Here is a 27490-nt window from a genome sequence, read left to right as displayed (position 1 = left end):
TGATTGGTTTCATCCATTTTATTGTCAACGAAATTAACAGCCCGAAGGGGTTCCCCAGGTCCGCGCTCTCCCCTCCCTGGGGCCCCGGGTGGACACGGCAGCCAGCGACCCGGTCTCACTACCCCACGTGTCCTGGGGAGGAGGGATGAAGGGAGGGGGGGCTCACAGCAGGGGGCTCGGGGCACCCCGGGGTGGGCTGGGCCACGCTCACTCGCCCGTGTGGGTCCGCAGGTGGTACTTGAGCGACTGCTTGTAGCGGAAGCACTTAGCGCAGTGCGTGCAGGGGTAGGGCCGCTCGCCCGTGTGCGCGCGCTGGTGCTCCAGCAGGTGATGCTTCTGCGTGAAGCGCTTGCCGCACTCAGCGCAGTGGTAGGGCCGCTCGCCCGTGTGGATGCGCCGATGCTCCAGCAGGTGGTGCTTGCGGATGAAGCTCTTGCCGCACTCGGGGCAGGCGTGCGGCCGCTCACGCGAGTGCACGCGGCAGTGGTTGGTGAGCTTGGACTTCTCGCTGAAGCTCTTCTCGCACTCGGGGCACTTGAAGGGCCGCTCGCCCGTGTGAGTCCGCTGGTGGCGCAGCAGGTGCGACGGGCGGCTGAAGCTCTTGCCGCACAGGCTGCAGATGAAGGAGACCTCGTGCTTGCCGGCGTGCACGCGCTGGTGGATGACCAGGCTGATGTGCAGGCGGAAGCTCTTCTTGCACTCGGGGCACGTGTAGGGCCGCTCGCCCGTGTGCGTGATCTGGTGCTTGGTCAGGCTCGACTTGTGGCTGAAGCTGCTGTCGCACTCGGGGCACTTGTAGGGCTTGGGGCCGCCGCCACCACTGCCCGAGCTGGGCGACTTGGGGCGCGGCTTGAGCGCGTGCTTGGGGGCGAAGCCGGACCCGCGCTCGGGCGACGTGTAGCCGCCGCGGACGCGGTGGATGCGCTGGTGCAGCGTGAGCTGCTGCTTGTGCCGGAAGCTGATCTCGCACTCGGCGCACTCGTAGGGCCCCTCCTTGATGTGGTTGCGCTGGTGGATGATGAGGTTGATCTTCAGCCGGAAGCTCTTGCCGCACTCCATGCAGGTGAAGGGCCGCTCCCCGCGCCGGTTCCGCTGCTGCTGGCTGCCCCCGCCCCGGTTCTCGCCCAGGTGCCGCTCCCCGTGGGCCGGGGGAGCCAGCCTCTTCACTGCCGGGTTGCCCAGCTGCAGGGGCGGGGGGCTCTCCTCGCCCTCGGGGGACAGCTCCCCTGGCAGCGGGGTCTGGTACATACTGGCCTCGTACCTCCCGGACAGCTGCCCGAGGGACTGCAAGTGCTGCGGCAGCTCGTCCTCCTCCTCTTCTTCCTCCTCGTCCTCCTGCTCCTCTGTTTTGATCACGATCCCCTCTGCTCCAGGGACAGGGAGAGAGAGAGACAAAGACGACGTTAGCTGCTGCCTGGGGCCCTCACCTGCACCTAGGTAAGCGCCGCTTCCCCCTGACCAGCACTGTGCATTTATTGTCGGCCCCAATTCCCTCTTTCGGGAAAATGCTTCTTTCCACTCGCTGCGGCCCAGGGAACCCAGGCTGGCCCAGGGAACCCGGGCTGGCCCCGGGGGTAGGTTCAGGAATGGGCTCCGACCTAAAGTGGGCCAGTCGGAGACCTCTCTTGGAATTTTATGCGGAGGAGGCTGGGATGATGGCTTCGTTGGGGTTGGGAAGCTGGCACTGCGTGTGCCGGTCTCCCCGGGCTATGGGCGCAGGAATCAACAGAAAAGAAGGAAACCCGCACACACAACCCTCCTGGGAGGCACCCGGACCCAAGGGCCTGAGGCTGCCATACTCGCGGACATACCAATTATTCAAGCCAATAAACACCCCTTTTTTATTTAAGCTGCTTGAGAGTTGGGTTTCTACTGCCTGATCAAGTTCTCAACCTCTTCTCTGTGGTCTCCTCTCCCTCAACTCTGCTCAGCCTCCTCACTGGTCTCCTTTCCTGAACTCACCTGGCGATTTCTCCTCAGGTGCCTTTACTGACCCTTCTCTGGCAAATTTCCCCTCCTCTGTGTCTCCAAATCCTGCCCATCAATTAACACCCAGCTCCAGTCCCATGTTCTCCCTGAAACCTTCCTTGACCAACCGAAACTGCATTCCCCCAACCCCTCCTGAGCCCACAGCACCAGCTGATGTGCCTCCCCAGGACTTAGGAACCCCACCTTCTCACACAGCACCTCACCTGCACAGGTGGATGACTCACCTGTACAGACTCTACCAGCCCTGAAGCCAGGGTCGAGGGTTTCCCCTTTCCCACAAACTCTGGTGTGCAGTGCCCCACACATTAGTGTTCCATGAACACTCCAACTGAGGATGTCCTCCTCCTCCCAGGCCCTCCGCCCTCTAGCCTGGCCCTTTAGAACCTAGGATGTGAGCTGTTCTAGAGCCCCTTGAGAATCTAAGTCCTAGAGAAAAGAGAGGCCTCCAACACCTGTTTGGATTTTCTCAAATGCACTTTCTCAAATGCCTTGTACTTACTTGGCGCTCCTTAAACACTTAATTGGGGAGCTCTTTAGTCACTGACTTTGTGTGACATGAGAGTCACTCATTTTTGAGTCCGCCTGTGACATAGAAGAGCAATACTAGTCTGCATTTGCGGAATTCTTAAAAGCAGACAAATGAGGACTTTTTTTCTCTCATATTCACAATATCATTATAGGATGAGTCAAGATTATCCCCATTTCACAGACATGGGGCAGCCAAGCTTGGAGGCATCAAGTGTTGTTTCCAAATAAAGTAAATAAAGTCAGACTTTTTTGCAACTTTCAATTTAGGGACCAGCTAGTTTGTCCTCTCAACTGACAGGGAAACTGAAGCTGGCAGCGTTCGTAACCTGGCCACAGTCTTGTAAGTTTGTTAGTGACCGCAAGGCCATAGTGCTTTCAGCTACTCCTCTGAACCCAGTAAATGGCAGTGTTAAAATTAGAACACAGGTGTGCTAAGTCCCAGCTCAGGACTCTCATCATAAGACAATACTGCTTCAGTAGCGTCAGGATTCTCAGCAGGAAGTGACCCAGAACGTCCCTGGAACATGATGCTTAAAAGATCAGGAAGGAAGAAGCAGCTTCAGAGGCTGGTAACTCGTTGCCCTGGTGTTTATCCTGAAAATAGGGTTATTGATGAAAGGCAGAGGAGGAAATATAGGCCTTGGAAGATTTAAACTCTCCTTGAGTCTCAAAGGTGTCTTTCCTCAACGAAGTAAGAATGAAAATGTTGGCCCTAAAATTCAAGTCTCAGAATCCCACAAAGAACCTTAGAATATTACTAAATGGTACTACTGGAGTTAATGAGAACACTCAAAGGGCGATCTGGAATTGCTGTTAGGAAGCTCCAGTGCAGCAGATACTCACAATTTGCCTTGTCTCTCTCACTATTCTCTAATGAAAAACAACACGATATATTAGCAAGATTTCTCAAATGTCATGCAATTATTTAAAAATAAGGAGTTAGATCCCCACCTTTTGACCATGTCTGTGACGTGACCAGTGTCCATGCTATTTTTATTATTTGAAGTGCAAAAGGCAAATTGCAAAGGAATAAAATGAAAAAAATTTTAAAATCATCAAAATAATACTTTGAAAAACCAAAATAAAATGGATGTGGATACATTTCTAAATATAAGTAATATGTTAATTGATATGATGGCTAGTGACTCTTTTGCACATAAATAAAACATCCAGACAAATCCAAAACCCAAGGGAGTTCTACCAAATTTTCAAGGAGCACACATAATTCCCCTCTTTTACATTATTTTCAGGATATAGGAAAAAGCAAAAGCTTCCCAGTCCATTTGATAAGTCTAGTAGAATCTTAGCGATGATTCAAGAAAAGTTCAGGTTCATTTCATTTATGAACAGAGTTGTAAAATCTTGAATAAAAGAGTAGCTAAGTCTAATAGTGTATTTAAAAAATACACCAGGATGACTAATTAGGGCTTTCCTCAGACCTGCAAGGACAGTTCAGCATCAGAATACTGACCACAAAAGATGTCCTGGCCACTGTGAGCCCACTTCCTCACCGTCCTCCTGTTTGCAAGGAGCAAGAGTGTGCAGAATGGTGACCCTGAGGTTTTATGATTAAACAAACAAGGTGCCTAGATTCTACCAGAAAAAGACTGCACAGTCTCGGTCATTTGAAAAGACATGTGATCAAAGGTAGAAATCAAGTCAGTTGAGGCGTCTAGTGTGACCTGGGAGTGGTCAGGGATATGTCAGGAGACAGATGTAACAGCGTTGCCACTATTGAGTGACCTTGGCAATTTCTCTGACCTTCTCTGCCCGTAGAGGGAGGGGCTGGAGAGATGATCTCCGCCACCCTTTCAGGTCCTCGTCTGACTTGGTCTTTGGCTGTAATACCTTCTTTCCTTGCCCGGAGTCGGATTATTCTAAATCCCCAGGCAGGGAACCTGTCCCTAAGGCCATATGGGGTTCTGCCACACCTGTTGGCCCCTGTGTCAAACTACCTCTCTGGAGGAGACCACGGCGCTCCCACGGCCAGGGCTCCCTCCCCCACCGCGGGCCGAAGGGCACCAGCTGCCCCGACTCACCCGCGCAGCTCCTCTGCTGCACCAGCATCTGCTTGAGCTCGCTGAACTCGCTGGAGCCCTCCGTGGACTCCTCCAGCGTGTTCTCCTGCTCCTGCATGTCCAGGTCTGGCTGCTCTGCGCACGGGTCGCCCAGCTCCGAGTCCTGGAAGCCGTGCTCCTCCACCTGTCCCATCAGGGGCTCCGGCGTCTCCAGACTCTCTGAGCCCTCGTCGTTGGTCTGCACCTCGATCTTGATCACGATCCCGTCGTGTGCTGGGGGCAGGGGGGATAATCCAGAACATGTTCATTCCACCTGCCCAGAGTTTTGCAGCCCTAGAATTCATATTTTGGAAATCCTTTTTTTTTTTTAATGAAGGTACTAGGGATGGAAACCAGGACCTCGCTCATACTAAGTGCATGCTCCACCACTGAGCTATACTCATCCCAGAACCCCATTTCAAAAATTCTTATTTTAGAGAACCTGAAGAAATATCCTGAGTTGGCAGTGGGTAGACATAGACTTTTCTGGACATTCTGTAGCCCTGCATATTAATATAAACTGGAATCAAGTTAAAATAGATTTGGTTTGTTTCCATGCCCCCTACAATTTTAAAATAATATCGTCAGGTTTTCTCTTAAAAAGAGATCCTAATTCCCTTTGCCAGGTCAGGCTAGACAAAGCCCACCGTTTCTCTCTCAACCATCTCCTCACCTCGCACATCCTTCCAACACCTCCCAACCCAGGTGTCTTACATCCACAGACCAGACCCCCCTCCGCCCCCAGCCACCTCCTTGTCCACATTTCCAAGCACCTATACTGCACAGTAGGGGCTGTGGGGGTTGTTTTTAGTTATACAGCATCCGATTACATGTTAATGTAAAAAAATGGTCTTGATACATTTTTTAAAAACTTGCCTATAGATCTGTGGGTTAGTTTCAAATGTCGTTAGTACACATAGGCATCATTTGACACAAATGGGGTTATGGCACACATTTTTCTTTTAATCTGCTTCCTCTTCTCCTTACCCCCCACTTGACAGATATGCCTTTCCCAGGTAAGTCAGGTAGCTGAACCCGCCCTCTCCTCTGCGCTTCTGCAGTGAGCTATCACAGCACGTTCACATTTACATTTTTATTTTCTGGTCATTATGGGTTTAAAAAAAATAAAACTGCCTTATACATAGTCCTCTATGTTCCTTTTCTCAAGAGAAATATCTTGTAGAAATGCCTTCCCACCAATTTCTATAGGCTAATGCGTTCTTTTTAAAAGCTACATGCATTCCACAGTGAGGATAATACAGCAACGTGTTCACCCAGTTCATCGACAAGAACATTCATTTTTTGCTCCCAGTCCTTTGCCATGATGAACAGCACTGCAATAAACATTGGTTTATTTGTATCTTTAGTCATAAAATCGTGCTTTTATTTTTTACGAGAGTCCCAGGAGTGGGACCGCAGGGTCAAAAATTTTAAGTATTTTTAGTTCTGATAGATGTCATCAGGCGGCTTTTCGACAAGGCTGTGACAGTTCACGTTTCTGCCAGCCCTGCGTGAGAACAGTCTTCCCCGCACATCCCTGCCGGCAACAGACATCACTGCTCTTTTAAATTTTCCTCAGTCAGATGGGTATACAGTGGTAACTTTCTGAAACTTTAATTCCACTTCCTTGACCAGCATAGGTCTGAATATCATTTCTTTTATTTATTGGCCTTTTAGAGTTGACTGTGTGAACCGTATTCTGTTCTCAATTGGTAAAAGTCCCTTGATTCCTGTATTAAAGATAACCCACTTCCTCTTACTGGCATTTCAAATATTCCCCCCTAAATCTATCATTTGTCTTTGACTTCATGTTACCTTTTGTCATATAACTTTCTTAAAGTTTTCATCTTGTCAATATGCCCCTCTTTCTTTTTTTTTTCTTTTTATGGCTTCTGGGTTTTCTGTCTTAGTTAAGAGGGTCTCCTCTCTGGTCTCCTAGGTTTTATTCCCAGTTTTTTATCATTTACATTTAGCTCTTTACTCCACCTGAAATTGATTTTTCACTCGTGTGTAGTGTGAGGTAAGGGTTCAACTTTATTTTCTTGCCTATGGGGAGAGCTGTGACAGCATTAACCCCCTGACAGGTTGAAAATCACTTTAAGGAAATCATAAATGTATAATGCGTAAACATCATCATTTATCCTTTGAATGTTTACTCAGTGGCTATTTATGGAGCATCAACTACATTGTCACGTGGTGTTCTACCGGCGTGGGACGCATCCTGTTACTAAGACAGAGCTCCCACCCTCCTACATCTTACATGAGGCAATAAACATAATTAATAAATTATATGACATGTTGGAAGGTGATAGGTGCGGTGGAAAAAAGGAACCAGGAACCCAGTGGACAGAGGGGCCGTGCCTGCCTTTGAAAGCCTCCTCACGGTTCTTTTGCCAGGTCCACTCCTCACACCCAAACTCAAGTGGACCACGTCGCCGGGAAAGCAGACAGACCAGTCATGCTAGCAAGTGATTCCATCTGGCCTAAAACTGCGTTCTTTCCGACGCATGGCAATCCTTTAATTCCTCTCTGATCAGTCAATTAATCGAGTCCCAACCCTTGGAGAGGGGACAGCATTTAAGCAGCCCGAATGTCCCCAGGCTGCATGCCCCATGGCCTTCCATGCAGACCGCGCCTACTCTCCCTCAGAGCTGAGTCTCCAAAGATGTCCTCATCCTATTCTGTCTCACAAAAAAGACAGTGTCATCCACACTTACATCCAGGACTTCCTCCTGCTCTAGTCGACGTCATCATCCTGCCCCCCCTTCCTCCCCAGGGTCCCTCCTCTTGCCTCCTCCCTCCTGCGTCCTCTGTTTGCTTCCTTCGCCCCGCCCTGTCCTGCCTGTGTCTCTCCCTGGAATTTGGCTCCGTAGGTTGGGCCCCTTTCTTCTTGGCTCTGTACTAGATCCTCGACTATGACTCTGGCATCAGAAAAACATCTTCCCTGACTTCAGAAACTCCTGAAGGTATTTTGCTTGCCTCCTCCCTAAAATAATTTTTTTAAAACCATGTACACCTTGGCCCCCTTTTGAAGAAATACAGAAAAGGCTTCAACAACTGCAAAAGATGTAATTTCTGGAGTATTGCAAATATTGGTATTTTAAAATAAACTCTTCCATCGCCATTGAATGTTGCCAATGGAATCTAAGAACCCTAGTGATTTTAAACTCACCATTATTCACTTAAAAAATACACGAACAAGTTCTTCTTTGATTCTTGAAATTTTAGTATCATTCCTTTTCACCATGAACTTCTATTTCCATTCCCACTTTACCCACAGAATTTTACCCTAATAGAACTTATTTTTATGCTTAGATGCCTTTTACCAATCACCTCATCTACCACTCTGCCACAGAAATGTGTATGTAAATTGAAAGATTAATTTTGCTTTCACTCCTAATAACCACAGGGCCCTAAGTGTTACTTTTTTGGCTGGCTTAAGTTACCCTTAGTTATGATTATTGTGGAATGAAAAACAATTCATTCTAGATAGGAAACAAAAAACCTGGTGGAAATGCACCACTTACCAGGATGGATGGGGACTTTTTTCCCCAATTACCTCGCTTATCTGGGAATGAATATTCTTCTTGCTTGAACGAGACAGAGTTCAGAATAAAATCTATTCCTCTTTTTCACTTTTGTAACTGTAAGCATTGGGAAAGCTCATTTACATAGATGTGGAGATGTGCTGGTGGGAGCTTTGTTATGGAATCCTCTCTCCATTCTTTGAATTTCTGATTATAACGCTGCGAAAGCGTCTGGTTAACATATCATCAAAAATTGTTTTTAATGACCTATTAGCTGACAGCTTAATTAGGTTCTCTTTCAATTTTGTTGAAAGCTAACTATTGCAAACGATCTAACTTCCAGAAGACTTCACCATCCAGGCCGCAGAGCCTTCTGGTCCTGTCCCCCAACATTCTGGATCGGCTCTTTGTTTCGTGACCCAGAGGGCCTTTCATACACCAGAGAAGCAGCCCGTAATGAGGCAGGATGTGTTGGAGGTGCCTGTTCTTTTTTCCAGTAGTGGGAGATGCGGGAGATGAGGACAGAGCTGCGGGGACCTCGTGCGCCATGTGCCTCCCGATGCGTTTTACGAAGGAGAACAGATGGACTAAGACTTGGAAACTGAACCCTGGAAGCCATCTGTGTTGTGCCCTCCTGGACAGGCTCCTGTACCCTCAGGGCACTGCCTCCCCATCCCTGCCCCTCCTCCCAGACCCCACTCCCCAAAACGTCCCAGGACGCTCTCCGCTCACGGGGAGGTGCTCTTCCCTAAACCCCAGGCACTCTGCTGCTCCTCTCTATGGCTTTTAGTTCTGTTTCCCTCAAAATGTGCAGCAGTTACACATTTTCGTGCCTCTCTACCATTTGCTAGACAGCAGGGAAGCCAGTGTTTCCCAGTAAAAAGGTCTCTCCACCCCAAACAACGTTTGAGAGTCCTGACCATCAGACTGCATGCATAAGCAGTCACTTGTTCTCCCATTACAAAAATTAATCAAAGACACATACATTGGGGGAATATCGTTTATGACCAAAGATAGCATTTCAAACCAGTGGCAATGGTTTAGGTAAATGAAGTGCAGACAACTGGTTTCCTGAGTAGAAGGAAAAAAACCCAAAACTACCCCAAAAATATCTCACTTCTAAATAAACTACTGGTGAATCTAAACTTTAGACATAAATAATGAAGTCACACTAGGATTAGAAAAAAGCACAGCTTTTCTTCCTTCCTTCCTTTCTTTTTCTTTCCTTCTCTCTCTCCTTCCCTCTCCCCTGACCCCTTCTTTTTTTAAGCAACTTTGACCTAAGGGACAGGCTACCCCTAGACCCTCTGGGACTCCAGAGAGTCCTTCTGGAGGCTGTCTGGTTAGTCACACCAAACATACTGAATATCAACTATATCAACACATATCAACTGTAATCTTTTGGTGCAAATTTTTTTGGAAAGAATTTTTGTGGCTTTGCCTTGATACTGTTTGGTGATAAGAAACAATGTGTGATTGTTTTTTTAAACTCTATAATCATAGTTCTTCATAAGAACTCTTCTGAGATGGGAAAAAAATCTACCCTACACATTGTTTTCTAATGTATTAAATGTTTGTGAACACTAAATTTAATAATTAATGAAGCTGATATAATGTTATATTGGTAGACATTTAAACATTTAATTATTTACATTTTATAATTCTTGTTTTCTGAAGCAAAAGGTATTTTATTTCAGCTTTTAAATATTTTTATAGGTTTTTGAGAAGCTCATAGGTCCAAGGCCTGTGATCATGTTTCCTGAAAAAAACAGGCCGAGTCAGTATTTCTACACTTGATATGAAACCCACCCATCATAAAGAAAACTTCTGGTAATTTTGAATTCATAAAAACTTCAAATTGATAAATTTGAACACATGAAAATTTAAAACAGCTGTATCACAAACACATACAAAGGTAAACCATGAATTCGGAAACATATCTGCATATATAATACAGATAAGAGCTAATAGCCTTAATATTTAAAAAGCTTTTATAAACCGATAATAAAAAAGATGAATAATCCAAAAGAACAATGGGCAAAAGATAATTTTCATAAGACATACTGGGGACCAATAAAAACAGGAAATATGGCTCACCATCACTCTTAGGAAGGTTGCATGAAAACATCAAAATATTCTTTTTACCCATCACTTGGGCAAATTATAAAAAGATACATAATACCTACTATTGGCATGGGTGTGGGGTAACAGCCTCATGACAGATGAGGGTGTATAAATTGGCACAATTGTTTTGAAGGGCATTTGCTAATATTCATTAAATTTTTAAATGGGTGTATCTTCTGACTACTTCTAAATAAGTTTCCGACAAGTGCACAAAGATTTATTTATAAAAAATCTTAAAGCACTGAAACTTGTCAGCAGTCTAAATGTACATCAATGGGAGTTTATTTAAAGTAAATTATGAAATCAATACACAAAATACTATAGCCTGCTATCTAAAAAAAGAGATTTCTATGTTCTGGCATGTAAAGATGTCCAAGATATATTATTGGAAAAAGCAAATTGTTAAACAATGTACTTAATTGCTTGAAAAAATTTTGACAATGAGAAAGTAAGTATTATATAATTAAGGGGGTGTGTGTGTGTGTGTGTTACTATATGCACATAAACTGGATGGAATAAACTTTTGACTCTTGAGAGAATTATGTGGGACTTTCATTCTCTTTGCATTTTTTCTTTTTGAATTATGTTGATGAAACTTCAGAGTTTCGTTGGAAAGTGAAAATCAGCGTTGCCACATTAACTTTCTCTACCAGCTCAAAGCAAAAACATGACGGTTGACACTGGCTTTCCAACCTTCTTATGGCTACATTTTCTGTTACATTTTTTAAAGTTTGGTTTATTAATTTTAAAAATCTTCTTAAAAATTTATTTAGACACACAGGCAAGAGGGCTGAAGAGTTCTTCAAAACTTATTTTTAAAAAGCTCTCCTCCACCCCCAACCCCTTATTTTCTGCTCCCCAGAGGCAATCACTTGCAGTTCTTCTAGCTGATTCTTTTGCCATTTACCTTCATAACTCTGCGTAACATAATGACACTGCTACTCCTTGATTTTCCCATTTTAAGCATCATCTATGGACTTCCAAGGGCCGGAGGTGAGGACTGTCTCTTCTCCATCCACCCACATCTCTTCCAAATCCCTGATTCTTCCAGTCTGTAATCCTGACTGGATTAATATTGGGTGTTTACATGACTGGATTACGTAAATGTTTTTAAAATTGAACCATGTAGTAAACTCTTAAGTATTTCTCTATGTCTGTAAACCTTTCTGCTTTCCCTAGAGTTAAGTTCTTTTTTGCTTACTAATATTACCAAGTCAGCTCCAAACTCTCCTTGACCCTGGCTCTATAACCCTCCTCTCAAAACATCCAAACATAATGGCTATTTCTGTTTCATATACTTGGAGAAAATTTTTCTGGAACCTCTGACGCACTCCAGTCTGGACTGGGTGCTTCCAGATGCACAGTTGTCTTTTGGGGAACCCCTGGGCCACAACCCAGGGATCCTCTCTCGTGTTGGAGCTCCTGACCCCTCTTTCTCGACTGTACTTCCTCGCTTTGGCCAAGGACCTGCCCCAGCTTGAGAAAGAGCCCCTGGCAGACCTTGAACATCTCAATGTCTCGATTTCACTCTCATAACTATTTAATTAGATTGGTCTGGCTAGACATCAAATTCTAGGATATTGGAAAATAGGGTACAATTTTAAAATTTAAAGAATTTTAAAGGCATAGCTCTATTGTGTGGTAGCTTCCACTACTGTTGAAAAGCCCAAAGACATTCTAATTCAAGTTCCTTAGTATGAACCTGTTCTTTCTCCCAGAAGTTTGTCGGATCTCCTGGGTCCTCAGTTGCTCTGAAATTTCTTGTTGATGTATCTAAGGTGGGGTCTGCTTTTATCTGTTGCTCTGGACGGTTGGTGGGCTCTTTAATCTGGAAAACTGTTTTCCTAGGTGCTGGGAATTTTTCTTGAATTCTTTCATTGCTAATTCCTTCCTCCCTGTTTTTACTATTCTTTTTTCCTGATAGTCCTATTATCTGGACATTGGACTTTCATCTTTTAATTTTCTTATTCTTTCCCAGATTTTCTTTTTTGTCTTTTTGCTCTGTTTTCTGTGATGGGCTCAACTTTATTTTCTAATACTGCTCCTGAGTTTTTAATTTATATTATTTTTAATTTCAAAGAGTTCCTTTCTATTTTTTTAAAAAAAAATTATACTTTTGTCATGGATGCACTCACTTCTTTTATGTCTCTGAGGAATATTAGGAAATGTATATTTTAAATGTATAAACATATATATGTATTTAAACATACATTTTCCCTTCTCTGCATGGTCTTTGTTTCCTTGAAATTTAATTTTTTCTGCTTTTTCCCCCCCTCTTTGTCTCTGTGTATTAGAGGCTTTTCCCAAGTGTCTCATGGTTCCTGGCTGTCCATTTATATACTTAAAGGTGGAATACTCAAAAGAAAATTGAAAAGTTTGGTGCATTCAGGTAGGGCTTGGGTTTCCCAGTAGGATGACGTGGCTAGGTCATTTCACTGGGAAGTCTCTTGGGCTGGTCCCAAAAGTCTCCAGATAAGACTTCCAATATCGTGCCCTGAGAGTTTAACCCTGGATCATTTTGGGAGCCAGATTAGGGAAGAAGGCTGGAGATCTCAACATCTATATGTCAAGCTTCACTTATTTCCTTGTTTTCAGCATGGTACCCCACCCTCAAGTGTGTCTGGTGTCCATGTTCAGAGAGCCTTTTGTTCACACTTTCCAGAGAATAAGCCTTCTTCATCTACCAGGGTTGGGGAGGCAATGGAGGGAAATGGTAGTGTTTAAAAGCCCCTTTAAAAGATGTTTGACTGATGCTGTTTTTAGCCTCACCTTTACCCCCTTTTACCCGGAAGCTCCAGTACTGCTAGTTCCTGAGCCTTGGGTAGGGGTGGCGGTGGAGTGCAAACTGGGTTTCTTCTCAGCTCTCACCAATACCAATTTTGGATTCAGCTTTCTAAATCAGTGGTTACCCAGCCATCTGCTCTCAGCCTTCCAACTCTCAGCTGCCCTTGTCTCCTTGTCCATTCCTTTGAAAAGTCCCTTGGCTCTTATTTTAGAAGGATTTCGGGAGGTAGGAGTAAACACATGCTTCCTCTGCCATCTTTAACTTGGAGTCTTTCTTCATTGGTTTTTAAAAAAATTATTCTTACTGATTAAGAAGTAATATATGCTCACTTCAGAAAATTCTACAAAGCATAGAGAAACATGATTTTGGTATGTTTCCATCCAGTCGTTTCCCTATCTGTCTTTTGTTAACACCGTTGACTGCCCATCGTATTTACATTTTCCACGGCTGTATCATTCACTTCCCCTATCAACCTGATCATTCCTACCTACATTTCAAATAGGCTGCAGCAGTCCCCATCTTCAGCAACAAGACTGCCCACCCCACCCTGCCGGTATTTCTCCTGCCCACTCACAGCCTTCTCCACTTCCTCCCCTCCCATCCACTCCCCACCAGACTCTAACAGGCTTCCTCCCCGACCACACCACCACCATTTCTCTTGTTAATGTCACTGATGTTGCCAATCTGCAAATCCAATGGACACTTTCCAGTCTTTGCCTTCGTAAACCACACGGCGGAATTCGGCACTGTTAACCGCACTCCCTCCTTCTGGAAACACTCTTCTCCTGAAATACCTAACAATGCACGATCCTCATTTCTCTTCCTACCTTTCTGGCCTACTCCTCCTGTTTCCTTTGATTCCTCTGGTTCCTCCTTTTTCCAAATCCTACAACAGTGGTTTTCAACCCTGGCTGCACATAAGAATCATCTCAAAAGCTTAAAAACAACAACAACAACAAACCAGCGCCCAGGCCCCACTCAGACCAATGTCTTCTAAGTCCCCAGATGCACTCTAGAAGTCAGGGCTGCCAAGGGCAGCTTTCCTTTTGTCCCTCTAGATCCGGAAAACGAGTCCAGTCTGTGCTACCAAGGCCCAAACGCCTGTCTCTAGCTCCGATCTCTTGTGAGCTCCAGGCTCCTCTGCTTGGCTACTTTTTCAACGCCCCCTCCTTGACATGTCATGGGGATCTCACACCTAACGCATTCCGGGCCCCCTGTCCTCCACCTACCCTCTCTCTGTCACAGCCCTGGGAGTCAGCCTCGGACCCCCCGTATTGAACATCCACCAGCTACCAGGTCCCTCCCAGCCTCCTGCCAAAAGAGACCTCACATACATCCACTTCTCTCCCTGGGCTACGCCAGGTCTCTTACCTGAGCTACGAAAGGAATCTCAGAGCTTCCAGTCTTTCCTCCCTCTAATGGGGGGCTCCTCCGAGCAACCTGAACTTCCTTGTCCTTCCATGAAAAATCCCACTTTCTCTGTGAGGCCTCTGCTGATTGCCCAGTCTCAGTAAGGTCTTCCCCACTGTGTGTCTCAGAGGCCCGGATGCCTGTCCCCACAGCACTGTCATAGCTGGTGACTTGTGTTTTTACATATGTGGGGTGTTTGGTTTGTTCACATCAGTCTCTTGACACAGTATCTGGAAGCAGTGGTTGGTATAGCTCAGCAGTAGAGCAGGTGCTTAGCATACACGAGGTCCTGGGTTCACTCCCCAGTACCTCCATTAAAAAGAAAAAACAAAAACAACTCACAACACCATGGTACTTGGGACAAAAAAATATTGGATGAACTAAAAATAAAGCTACAAGTGAAAATACAATGTAAAAACTTCACTTCTGATTTTCATGGCTGTAGAACTGTCTGTCATAATGTAAAGTAACATTTGTACAACTTAATCCATATTTTGGATTCTGTTCTAGGCTATCGACTCAGAAAGAAAATTATTAGTTTACGTAAATGCACATTTAAAATATTTAAAACATATTTTAAGACCAGAAAACAGCAAATTGCTTTTTAAAAACATGGAAACATGTACAATGTATGAGAGCTTGGACTTCAGCTCCGCCTCCTGGTTTGTTTACTCTGCTGACGTTAGGAGGAAATAGCACCTGGTCTCCCCAGCCTCCCTTCAGCCTCACGGGGCCAGGAATGGGAGCCCGGGCCGGAGTGTTTTGAGAGCAGGGTCGATATCCGAATCATCTTCTGATCTCCTGGCTCTCAGGGATCCAAACCATAAACAATAGTCTATTGAATGTATTTACTCAGCCAGTTCATAAAATTGTCATGTTCCATGTATTAGGAACTATACAAATTTTCAATTTTCTGGACGTTTCCCCCTTGGTGTCACACCTTTGGGTCTCGCCCAGGGCTGGCTTTGTGGCTACCCTTCTAAGGGAGAGGACATGGAGCTGACAAGTTACCACTGGCGTGTTTGGGGCTCTGATGACTGCACGCTCGGGACAGCCCAGCTGCCCCGAGGCCAGGGCCTCTGCTTTCCCGCAGAGGTGCAAGCTTAATGCCAGCCCTAGGGGGCTGGGGTCCCCACGTCCTCTCCTGTCCTCCCTCCGGCCAGGCTCCAAGGGGCTGAGACAGTCAGTGGGACAAATGGCACATTCGAGCCACACAAGGCAGCCTCTGTGAGGCCACCACTGCCTACAGGAGCTGCGGCCGTGGACGTGCTCGGGCCAGACCAAACTCCACCCCGGGCCCAGCCGGCTGGGGTTGTTTGCTCGATTCCGGCCCCACTCCGTGGGAGGCCCACCTGTGATGAGGGTGTGAACAGCAGACAGAGGAAGGGGTCCGTGGTCCCGTCCCGGTGCTTCTAAGAAGATGCTAGAAGAGCAGCACCTGGACCACAAGCCCCGTGGGGACATCAGGTGGGTTTTAGAATTCTACCACAAACCACCTCTCCCCATTCTCATTCTTTGCCTCCCAAGCCCTCTTTCTGATTTCTTCTACCTCAAATCTCTCTGTTCCTGCTGACACTTGTTTTTCAATGCAGCCACTCAAACTTTCTCCCATACAGACTTATGTTCCTCCAAACAAGAGACCACTCTGCCATGTGCCACTACCTCAGTCCCTGACCTGCATTCTCAGCTTATTTACTTTAAAATCCATCCTTTTTTCTCTGCCAGAATGAATTCGGAATCAGCCTCTTCCATCCACTTAAATCTCTCGGCTAATTTCTAGACAGTAATGATGCTTTAGGATTTCTCTGAAACGCTCCAGGACTTATTTTTCCCTCAAGGTTCTGCCTCTTCCACAAGTCACCTCCGGGCTCATTCCACGAGGCCGACATGACTCCATATGATTCTGGACCCCATCCCGGGAGCTGGTTTACAGGACCCGGAGTCAGTAAGTTCTCCCGCTAGAATTATCTTCCTTTTCCAAAGACAGGGTCACCAATGATGTTTGGCTACAAAGGACAAGGATCTGCTTCCACAGAAGACCTTCAGGAAAAGTGATGGAAGCTCAAAGGCAATTCCAAAGCAGGGGCGCCAAAATGAACTGCACCCTGAAAGCACCCACATTACAAGTCGGGGGGACAGCGCCCCACGCAGACAGACAGCAGCTGGTGATTCCTGGGCCACTGCTTCCTGCCAGTCAGCACTCGGGGCTCGAGCTGTCAGTTCCAGTCATTTTACAGGATGAGGAGAGCAGGCCTCCAAAAGGCCGAGTAACCAAAACCACACAGCGAGGATGCAGAGAAGCCGGGATTCAAATGCAGGCAGCCTGACGCTGGCACCTGAGTCCACGGCCAATGCTGCTTGTGCTTCTCTGCTGTCCCCATCTCACCGCCCTGTCTAGACACTGCCCTGCACGCTGTGGGACATTTCAGGTAACGCCTGTGTCTGTCCCTGTCCTCCCACAGCAGGACTAGGGGCGTGGCCCTTCTCTGGGGAGCTTGAGGCTGCATGAGCACCAGCATCCCTGACTAATGATTGCCTTTCTTTCAGTTCTAGTTTTGTTTCCTGCAAAGAGTGAAGTGACGCTGGGCCAGGATCAAAAACTCCCCGAGACAGTGAACCAACGGCATTCCTACGTATGGGCTGCTAGGGCCACTGGTGATCGAGAAGGCCCCAAGCAGGTCCCAGCACCTGCAGGCCGCCTTCCTGCACTCAGCCTTCTAATACACCCCTCCGGAGTCTACTGTGGGTTGCCGCCCCTCACGCTGGGCCTCCTGAGTGCTCAGGCGGTCTAGAAGGCAGAGCTCTCGGCCACCCGGCAGCCACTCACCAGCACTGGGATCTGCAGGTGTCTCACCCTCCTCAGAGTCCTCCTGCTCCTGCATGACCGGCCTCTCCCCGCGCTCCATCTGTGACATGAGGTCTGGTTTGGAAATTGCATAGTCTGGGCAGGAGAAAGAAAAGAAGATGTACTATGGGGTGAGGTCGCACCGGATGCTACAAAGGTGTCACCTGTGTGGGTGTGACCCTGGGAGCTGTTGACCTACCCAAGGCCTGCAATGCTGCAAAAGGAAGGGCCAAGTTTCCTGCCCTTCTCAGGGCCCACAGTGTGTGTGCTAACCGTGACCTGTGTCCTCCTATGCGGGACCAGCGGGACCCTGCCCACTGATGGAAACTGGCCCTCTGTCACCTGTGGCTCCCATGGCTCACAGGTGGCCAATGCCTGCTCAGGTCTTCACGACAAAGGCAGAAGATATTTGAGACTTTATAAATTAAAAAACTAATCCTGAGCAAATTTAGAAGCCATGAAACAAAATACTGAGGTTCTCTTATATTAAAAAATAGTGTAATGTTCTTGGGAAATAAGGTTAAAAGAAGAAGAAACGTAGAGGACATAGTATGACACATACACACATTTGTAATATACAAGGCAAAGAGTTGATGTCCATAATTAAATATATAAAGAGCCTCTACAGTCAGTAAAAAAATACAAAATCAAAGATATGAATGGATGATTCATAGTAACCTATGTAAATGGCCAAATAAAATATAAAAAGATGCACAAGTTCACTCATCATCAAAGAAATACACACGACAATAATGAGGTGTCATTTTTCACCCACTAGAAAAGACAAACCTTTACAGTCGGGTCAGGGGGTGGAGAACGGCACTGACTCACCCTGTTCCGTAAACACACGCTGCCCTCGGGAGGGCCCGGGGCCAAGGCCACAACACTGTACCTGTGGACCCTCTTTCCTCCGCAAGCCTGCCTCCGGGAACTCACCCTACTGAACCACTCCCGTAAGTGCACAGACACAGAGAGATGCTGATGGCAATCCTGCAGCAGCGAGAGGACGCGGTCAGGCTGCCTGAAGAGGCTGCTCATCAGGTGTTCGGTGTCGCAGCCTGACTGGCGCCTCAGGAGCACGGCCCTGTCCCTCAGGCGGGCCTGCGTATGCCGACACAGAAAGCCGTCCCTCACTGCCACTAGGTGAAAGAAGTGAACGACCCCATCTGTGCAAACCACAAACCGCATGTGCACAAAAATGATAATATATGCCCACGGGTTTATGGTGGTTACTTTGCTGGGTAATACTGCCAGGGGGATAGTTATGCAAATCTAAACTGTTGAATTTTCACAATGTATGTATTTATGTGTATACTTTAAAAAGAAAACAATTAACTTAAAAAGTCATCCTGCGGAGAGGTATATATGTATAAAATGAACAATTGCAGCAAGAATCTAAGTTTCTCTGCTACAGCACATTTAATGTTTTTCTAACTTTTTTTGTGCCTACAGAGTTCCCCATATCAGAGAAAGGGATACATATGAAATTAAAGCACATTTTCCCAACTTTTCACCCTCAAATACACTTATTAATGAAGACAACAAGAATCCACAGGCTTTGGGGAAGAGAGATGTCAGTGAAATTATGACTTCCTGGTGTGGACCTAGGACAGGCATCGAATCCCCAGGTCACACCTCATCTCTGCACAGTGGGGACGAGAACCTGGGGGACATGAGCCCTCAGTCCGGGAGGTGTTCAGGCCACCTGGACGGTGGACCAGGAGTGCCAACACCTGTCCTAGCTCCCCCTTGGGAAAGGTCTGAGGATTAAACGTGATTCCCATAAAGCACCTTACTTTCTGCTTAATAATAGTTTGCTGTACAAACTAACATATATATATGCGTATATTTTATATTTACATATATATACGGGCCACAAGGAAAATAATATAAAGGAGAGACCACTGATGTCTAAGTCTATCCCCTGGCCCCAGGGGCTTCTCTGCAGAGTGTCGACTCTGTTTACCAGCCGTGCTGATCTGCGCTGCCCTGGTGTGGGGGTTTACGAGGGTGTTTGTTCTAAATTGCTGTGTTCTCTAAAATTGTTTGGGGGAGTTCAGAGCTCCTGAAGGTTCTGAACAGACCCCAAGCTAGCGCCCAGGAAGCCGCCGCGAGCAAGGCCCTCTCCTTACCCATGGAGACCAGAGACTCGTAGTTGCCCCGCATCACGTTCTTGTACAGCTCCTTCTGCCACTCAGATAGGTTGCCCCACTCCTGCTCCGAGAAGTGCACAGCGACGTCATCGAATGTGACAGGGACCTGAAACCACACAACACGCTCAGCTCGGACCAACTAGAGGGCCATCACAGGCCCCCAGCTGCCAGATCCGATGGCCGTGGATGGCCCCGGCCCCCTGGGCCCGGCTCAAACACCTCTTCTTAGGACTGGAGCGGGAAAGGCCCAGAGCTCAGTTCTGGGTTTTCACTAAGGACCTCTCTAGAAATCAGGAGGCTTCAGCCACTAACCTGGCCCTACAGCTAAGAGTCCCTGTCTTGTCTGGTCCTTTTTCTCTCGAACAGGACAATCCTTGCTGCTGTAAAGTGTGGTCTGCAGACCAGCAGCAGTGGCACCCCCAAGGAACTTGCTAGAAATGCACACTCTCAGGTTCCACCTGGACCCACTAATTCAGATTTGGCATTTAGTAAGAGCCCCAGGTGACTCGTGTACATACACAATAAAATCTGAAAAGTGCTAGCCTAGAGAGTATGTCCACGTGTTTACATCACATGAGGCTGTGGAAAAGGACAGGATCACAAAACAGAAAGAAAACCAGTCCATATTCAAGTTCTTTCCTCTGGGAAATAATATTAAAACCTAAGTGTTCTCTAGTTTTTTAGGATATTTCTGGAAATCACACTTTTACAGGCATTAACAGGATTTATAAGACAACTGATAAAAATGCTGAGCAGGACAGAGCCCTGTAACATCTCACCGAGGTCTCCCCCACCCTTATGGGGAACCACTGACTCATACTCGTCCACAGCTCAACCGCTGGGCCTCCAGTTTGCCTTCCATCCTCAGACATCATGGACTGAACGTCCCTCTCAACGGACAGCTCCTGATCACCAGGACGTCTCTCTGATCTACAACTTATGCTTTTACCAACAGGAGGAATCGTTCGGTCTCAGTGCGCCCTGTTCCTGGGGATGTGAAGTGGGTGACTAGGTAACATCATGTTGTTTTCTTTCTCAAGCACAGCTTTTCCTTTCTTTTCTATTAAATTCCTAAAATACATTCCCGCTCTGGGCTCGCATCGGGAAGCCCCGGCTGGGATAAGGTTACCTTGGGGACTTCTCCGTTGCTGCCCGGGGGCAGCCGTAGGATCCAGAAGTTCCTGTTCTTCAGCAGGTTCTCCATGTTCTCCAGCCGCCTCTGCAGCAGCCCGTACTCCTGCAGCAGGGTGCCCAGCACCACCCATTTGCTCTCCAGGTGGTTTGCGAACTCCACGGCCGTCTTCTCGCAGTCGGCTATCTTCTTCTCATTTGTCCCCGTCCGGCCCTCCAGGGTCAGGAGCCGCATGGCTTGGGCCTCCAGTTTCCTCTCCACCGCTTGGACGGCAGCCCACACGGCCAAGCGGGTGATCTCCGCCGTCGGGAGTGGTGTGTCCTTCTGGGCCGCAGAAGACATCTGGAAGGGGGCGTCCTTTTGGGAAACAGGGCTCTGGAGCAGGGAGTCCATGTCGGTCTCAGGAGCTGTAGGGGAAAGGGTCAGGGGGTCTTTCTCAGGAACTTCAGGGGAGTGGAGTCGGGCTTCTTGATGGTGGCTGGAGTGGGAGAGAAGCGAGATCTCTTGTTCAGCAGCAGCTGGGGCGGGGTACGGGGTCTCTTCCTGGGAAGTAAGGGGGCCCTGGAGATGAGTCTCTTGCTCAGAAGCGGCCGGATACAGGAGTGAGGGTCCCTTCTGGAGAACAGGCGGCATTCGGCCAGAAGTCTCTTGCTTGGGAACACTGGGAGTCTGGGGTAGGGAGCCTTGCCGGGGAACAGCAGGAGTCAAAGAAGGAATTTCTCTCGGGGGGAGAACGTGGGGTTGGAACAGAGTTTCTTGAGGGAGTCCGGCCGGGGCCTGACGTGGGGTTTCTTCTTGCAGGACACTGGGGAATGACAGAGGTGATGAGCGCTGGGTCTCCATGTCCAGCTGCTGGACCTGTGTTCCAGGAAAGAAAGAAAAGGACAGGATTGAAGACCAGAGTCTCCAGCTGGCAAATAAATTCCAAAGATAAGCACCTACATTAAAAGGGATTCAGCTTTTGTAGCAATGAGATGTGTTCCACAGACCTGAATCTCTTCAGACCCTGGCATGGATCTACACATTCAACGTAAAACTATTGTTAACAACAAATAAAAGGTGGTAACGCCACCTTCTGCTTTTTTAAGCCATCTCCTTTCCACAGGGTACATTTCACAGGTGTCATCTCATGAGTAGTGGTGTGGGAGAAGAGAAAGGATACTGGCTTTGAATTCGAACACTTGGCTCTCAGTCCTGTCTACACCAATGCTGCCTGGGTTGCCCTGGCCCAGTTATTCAACTTCTCTATTCTCAGGGTCCTCATCCGTCCAGTGAGGGTAATGATACATGACACATCTGCTACTTTGCTGAGTTCTTCGAGCACTGAGCATTAAATAAAAGAAAACTTTGAAAAACAATAGAGCAGAATTTTCCAATGCCAATACTGTTGCTATCCTAAGACTGCCAGCAAGGTGGGGTGTTCTGTTAATGGACTTACCACGAAGGTGAACTTGACATCCAGCCCCACTGCCTCTACTTGTAATTAAAGGCAGTCATGGACCCCATGGTCTTTCCCTCACTTTGTCCAACAGCGAGGACACACAATTATCTTAAGTTTTCCAGACGCTTGGATACAAGCTGAATAGCTGACTTATCAATAACATTTCTCAAAGAGTTGATACAGCATAGGTTTGCCTTTGAGACATGTTCTATGGACTCAGCCCCTGCCGGAGAGGCTGAATGGGCTTCTGGGCATCCCGCACTGGCTCCTGCGATATGCGGAGAGAGAAGAGAGACGCTGAGACAGGAGTGGGCAGACTCTCCTGCAGGAGCCAAGGTCCTCAAGCAGATGGTCCACCTGGTAGGTGTACCCTGGCCATCAGGGGTCGTCCCCATGTCGTGAGGTGGGGAATGAGAGGAAATGAGGTCCAGAAGGACTGGAAGCGGAGCTGAAGTCAGCCAGTTCTGTGACCCATGTCAAGACTGGTGGGGACTAGAACCACAATAAAGACTGATTTCTTTGGGGATTTCAATTGTTCATACTCTCCCTGGTCCCCACCTTGCCTCGTCCATGTTGAGAGAACGCTTGGTGAAGCCAGCGTCTTCTGAGTGACCAGCTCTGTATTTATCTATTCAGACAACTGCTATGTTTATTGGAACTGAACAGAAGTCCTTCTATATCAATATTTGTCCCTTTCCTCATAATCTTCCTTCAACAAATCTGTTGAATGGCCAATTACTGTGTGCCATATATAATTTATCTTTAAAGTAACTGAAATTCCCCTTTTCTTTGAAAATTAGCATATCCTTGGTGTCCAGTCTGAAATATAGTCTGTGCTTGACAAGTGTCTACTGAATGAATAAATGATTGGGTTACGAAAAAAATCATTAGCATAAATAATGAAGTTCCTTTAGTTCATTTATCAAAGACTCATCTAAACCTATGTATACCTTCCACTGCGTGCTTTCTTTTATTTGTTTATTCATTCACTCATGGGTGGCTTAGCTGAGACAGCATCACACTTTTAAGCCAAGGATTAAAGGTATAAGACCTTCTTCAGGCAAAAGGTTATAGAGGTAATATGACGCAACAGCTCTGCAGCTAACCAGATGTGAGGGTTAACTAGTCATGTGATAGCTAACAATTATTTGGTGCTTATTATGTGCCTTGAACTGTGTTAAGTGTTTTAAGGGTTATCTCCTTTAATTTTCACAAAGCCCTATGAAACAGGGACTACGAAGATTCTTCTCTACACTTAACAAAGGAAGGCGATGAGGCTTGGAGAGGCTAAGTGACCAGCCCAAGGTCACACAGCGGTCTGGATCCAGAGCCTGGGCTTCAGCCTGCCCGGCAGGTCCCCTCCAGGCCTCACCTGTCAACTGAGACGGTGGGTCAGTATATGTTCTGATTCTTTTTACCTCTAAAATGTGGAAGCTTGGAGATTAAACAAAGACCTGTGTGAAGACCCTGCCCATAGACATTTCCAGTTAATGCTGGGGTCAGGGGCTCCTTTGAGAAGCTAATGAAAACTATGGATTCTCCCCTTCAAAAAACACACATGGGCACATACACAAAATTCTGCAAACACTCTCAAGGGCTTTGTAGACCCCTGAACCTGAAGGCCCGTCAACAACTAAGCCACCTCTCAACTCTTTACAGGTGAGGGCAAGACTGGCGGTCCCTCTGGGATAGGAGCCTCAGACACAGAGAAAGTTACGAGTGAGCATCAGGCAACACAATAGGCACCTTTATGCCCCTGTCCTCAGAGGGGGATTAGGGTATTTGCCTATAACTAGTAGGAAGAAGGGAAAAATCCCCAGGGGCCAAGTTAGTCTCCCTGAGTAATGGAGGTTTAACCGAAACAATGAAGAAAAGCTTCAGGACAGTAAATAAAGCCATTGGAGCAAGACATCTTTACTAACTAGTCTCATCAGAGCTCAAAGGAAAATACCAGTTCTCTGCTTTCTATTATTAGACTGTCTCTATCCATTTCCGGATTTGGAGGACTGGAGAGGGATGAGGGGGCCCAGGAGCACATCCCCTCCACCACTCCCAAATAAAAGCCCCTTGCCGTAATTTCGTTAGTCCCAGTAAACCTGTGGCTTGATTTTACCCCGAGCAGAAAGAAATGGCCAAAGAGAGAGATGGAGCTGTAAATATAAGATGTAAGATTAATAAGCTTGCATTCTCAAACTGTTGGAGGCAGCGAGATAATTCTTCCATTAATCCATATTTCACAGGATTTAACCCACTCTCCCTATAACATGTATCCTAAGCGAAGGGGGTCCCTAGCACTCATGCTATATTAGCAGAAAAATTAATAATCATACCTATCTGACTGAATAAAGCAAGCTGTGCCATTTTCTTGTACTGACCCAGTGGGGTTCACCCAGAATTATATACCATCCAAGGGCCCTGGAGACCTAAGCATTTAAAAATCGTCTTATTTTATTTTTCCAAGAGTTATTTATCATCATCATCATTATTATTATTTTACGAACTGAGAAGCTCTTTAGAGAGCCATGTATGCCGACCCCTTCCTGTACACAACAGGAAACTGAGGCTCAGAGGCACTGCCTGCCATGCAGCAATCCTCCTCCCAGCACGGCTACTGCATCTCAAAGAGCAGGTCTGCGGGGAGATTTTAAGACTGGTTTTTAAGAATGGCCCATTCTCTCTGAAGATGCGTCTGAAGAGACTCATCTGCCCCCAAGCCCTTAGTAGCTCGCTCCCCAGATCCCATCCGTCCAGACACCCAGTGTTCGGCAGTCCCCCCTCCCCCGACGCAGAGGCTGGAGGCCAAGGCGCCTGAGCCCGAGGGTCACCTGCTCCCCACGGCCAAGACGCTCGGCTGGGCGCTGCCCGGCCTCCCACCCGGCTGTCACCCCATCTCCGCCCCGACGGGCAGCGTCCCCCGCGCGCCGGCCCCGGCCCCCGCCCCAGGGGAGGCCGCCGCCAAGGCCGCCCCCTCCCCGTCCAGGCCCGCGGCCCGGGGGCAGGCATTTCTGGAGACGCGGGCACCGTGCCACGGATGACTCGCTACGTGACCTTGGGGCAGGCGGGGCCGGTCGCCGCCAGGTGTCCGGGCCTCAGTGTCTCCGCTCTGCGAAATGGGGAGAGCCGCGTCAGCGCCGCGCTCCGGCCGCGGGAGTCTCGGCGGGGCCGAGCTCTGCGGAAAACGTGCGGCGGCAACCCCGACGGACGCAGCGCCAGCTCCGCAGGGAGCGAGGCGCGCCGCCCGGGCGCCCGCCTCCGGGCCCGCGTGCGTGCCAGGCCCCGGGCGTCCCCGCAGCCGCGCCCGGACGGCCGCCCGCTCCCCGGCCCGGCTCCCCCGCCCGCAGCCCCCCCTCCCGTGCAGGGGCGCGCGAGCCCTCCGGGCCCCACGCCCCCACGTCGCGGCGTTTCTGTCCCTTACCGAGACCCCAGGCCGGGCCGCCGAGCCCGGGACGCGCAGGCCGTCCCCCGGGCCCCGAGTCCGCGCGTCCGTGCGCGCGCGGGCCGCTCTCACCGGAGCCGGGGCCGCCTCGGCCATGGCCCTGCGCTGTCCGGCCCCGGCCGGAGTCGCCGCCGCGGCCGCGCGGCCCCACGCAGGCCGGCCCCCGGCCTCTCCGCAGGCGGCTCCGGCCCGGCCCGGCCTTCCCCGCCCGGGCTCTCGCGGCCGTCGGGCCCGGCCTGCTCGGGGCGCGAGGGGCGGGCGGGGACGGAGCGGCCGAGCCCGGCGGCGGCGTCGGAGCGGGGCGCGCGGCGGTGCGGGCGGCCCGGCGGGCTGCGCCCCGGCCGCGAGCTGGGCCCCGGCCCTCAGCACCAGCCCCCGGCCCGCGCGCGGCCCCTCTGCGGCCGCGGCTGCGACCCCGGCTCCGGCCCCGGCCCCGGCTGCGAGCTGCGCTGCCGTCCCGGCGCCTCTTCAGCAGGGGAGCTGCACAGCAGCTGCCATGTTGATACAAACTGCATCCTGGGAGGCATGTCCCTCTCAGGCCGTTTAAAGAGAAACACTCCGAGGCTCGTCGGAGGCTGCAGGAACCCAGACAGCTCCATCTACAGCCGGTAGGAGCGAACAGTGTCGAGCGAGCAGCCAGGCGGCGACGGACACGCCCTGAGCCCCGGGCCAGCCCGTCGTGCCGCCCGGGCCAAACCGCTCGGGCCTCCCACCCTCCGGGGCCCCCGGCCTCTCACCTGGGGTCCTCGCCTCCCCGGGCACCCTAGGGCGAGACCCGGAGGCGGGAGAGCGGAGGAGGAATAACAGCGCGCGGCCGAGGCGACGTGGTGGGGTCTGGAGGCGGCTTGATTGGCTCCGACAGCCTTCCTCCCGCCGGATCTCCCCGCTCCTCTCAAACCCAGAACCCGGGTCGTTCCCTTTCAAAACCTGCGCTCACAAAGGGATCTAAGAAACCCGTCACAGCCAAAGAAAGCCCGGAGTTCATGTGACCAGCTCTGTGCAGTCCGGGTTCCAGGGGAGCAAGGGGGTTGGGTGCTTTTGTGAAACGCCCGAGTGTTGTTTTCGACCTGAAAGGACAGAATGCTGAGAATCTGAGAGAGCTGGGGCTGGAGGGGGCCGACCCGGCGTTTGGGAGGAAACTGAGGCCGAGTGGGACGTGACTTGTTTACCCTATGTTGCTCTTTCGGTCCCCCGGAGAACTGCTCTTTCTAAGCGTGAGAGAGAGAGAGAGAGATCCCAAAAAGAATGGGAGAGCTAGAGTTGGCGACTCCCTTTCCTAGACAGGTTCACTTACACACGTATTTATGGAGTACCTACAAGGTGGTGAGAACTGGAAATGAAAAAAGAAAGAAAGTATAGGCAGGCCTCCTGGTGACAAGTGACAAAACCCCAACTGCAACTAACTAAAGGGGAGAAAGTAGTAGAATGTATTTGTTCACCTAAAGGGACCCCAGGGGGCTCAGGGGTGGAGCTGCCCTGAGACACAACAGGAGCATGCATGCTGTCAGCTCAGAGCGCTCTTTAAAAATGGAAAGTTATGGGTAGAGGTAAGGCCAGGGCCACTGAACCCTTTCCCTTCCCTTCCCAATGGTTTTCCTCCCATGTATCAGTAAACAGTGCATGCCACTGGTTTTGGTATTTTAAATTTTTATGTGAATGATGTACTTCAGTCCATATCCTGTTGGAACTTGTTTTATTTTTTTATGCATCATTATGTTTTTGAGATATAGTCAAGTTGAAACAAGCATATCTGGTTCATTCATTTTAACCATTATATAGTATTTCATTGAATACATGTTTACTTTCCATTCCCCAGAGGGGAATCTGCATACATGTCTCATTGCCCACTGTGCAGAGTTGCTCTCAGAGGGACACAGAGACACAGAAACGTGGAATAGTAGGTGACAGGAGTGCTTTCATCTTCCACCGGCTCACGCCTAAGTGCTCACCAAAGAGAGGGTACCCAGTAACATACCCGCCAGCAGTGCCTGGGCCCTGTTTTCACATCCTCGCCAATATTTACTGATAATGGACTTAAAATCTTTGCCAGCTGGATGAGTGTG

The 27490-nt window shown here is 48.8% G+C and overlaps 1 protein-coding gene across 2 annotated transcripts; it reads right to left on the bottom strand.

Annotated features, from left to right (window-relative positions):
• On the bottom strand, positions 1-26305 carry ZNF777 (zinc finger protein 777). Of its 2 annotated transcripts, none has more exons than XM_032483240.1 (6): positions 26165-26305; positions 20548-21408; positions 19398-19524; positions 17248-17361; positions 4557-4808; positions 1-1364 (listed from the first exon to the last, which is right to left on the bottom strand). In XM_032483240.1, the coding sequence occupies exons 2-6, from the start codon at positions 21391-21393 to the stop codon at positions 208-210; spliced, it is 2496 nt and encodes an 831-aa protein (XP_032339131.1). In that variant the 5' UTR covers positions 21394-21408; positions 26165-26305; the 3' UTR covers positions 1-207. The 2 variants fall into 2 exon arrangements, with proteins under 2 accessions (XP_032339131.1, XP_032339130.1); XM_032483239.1 differs by lacking the exon at positions 26165-26305 and adding an exon at positions 25407-25946.
• Between the last annotated feature and the right edge of the window lie 1185 nt (positions 26306-27490).

Source organism: Camelus ferus, chromosome 7, assembly GCF_009834535.1.
Source record: "Camelus ferus isolate YT-003-E chromosome 7, BCGSAC_Cfer_1.0, whole genome shotgun sequence".
Taxonomy (NCBI): domain Eukaryota; kingdom Metazoa; phylum Chordata; class Mammalia; order Artiodactyla; family Camelidae; genus Camelus; species Camelus ferus.
The sequence above is the reverse complement of the archived record's forward strand: the minus strand, read 5'-3'. Positions and strand labels throughout refer to the sequence as shown.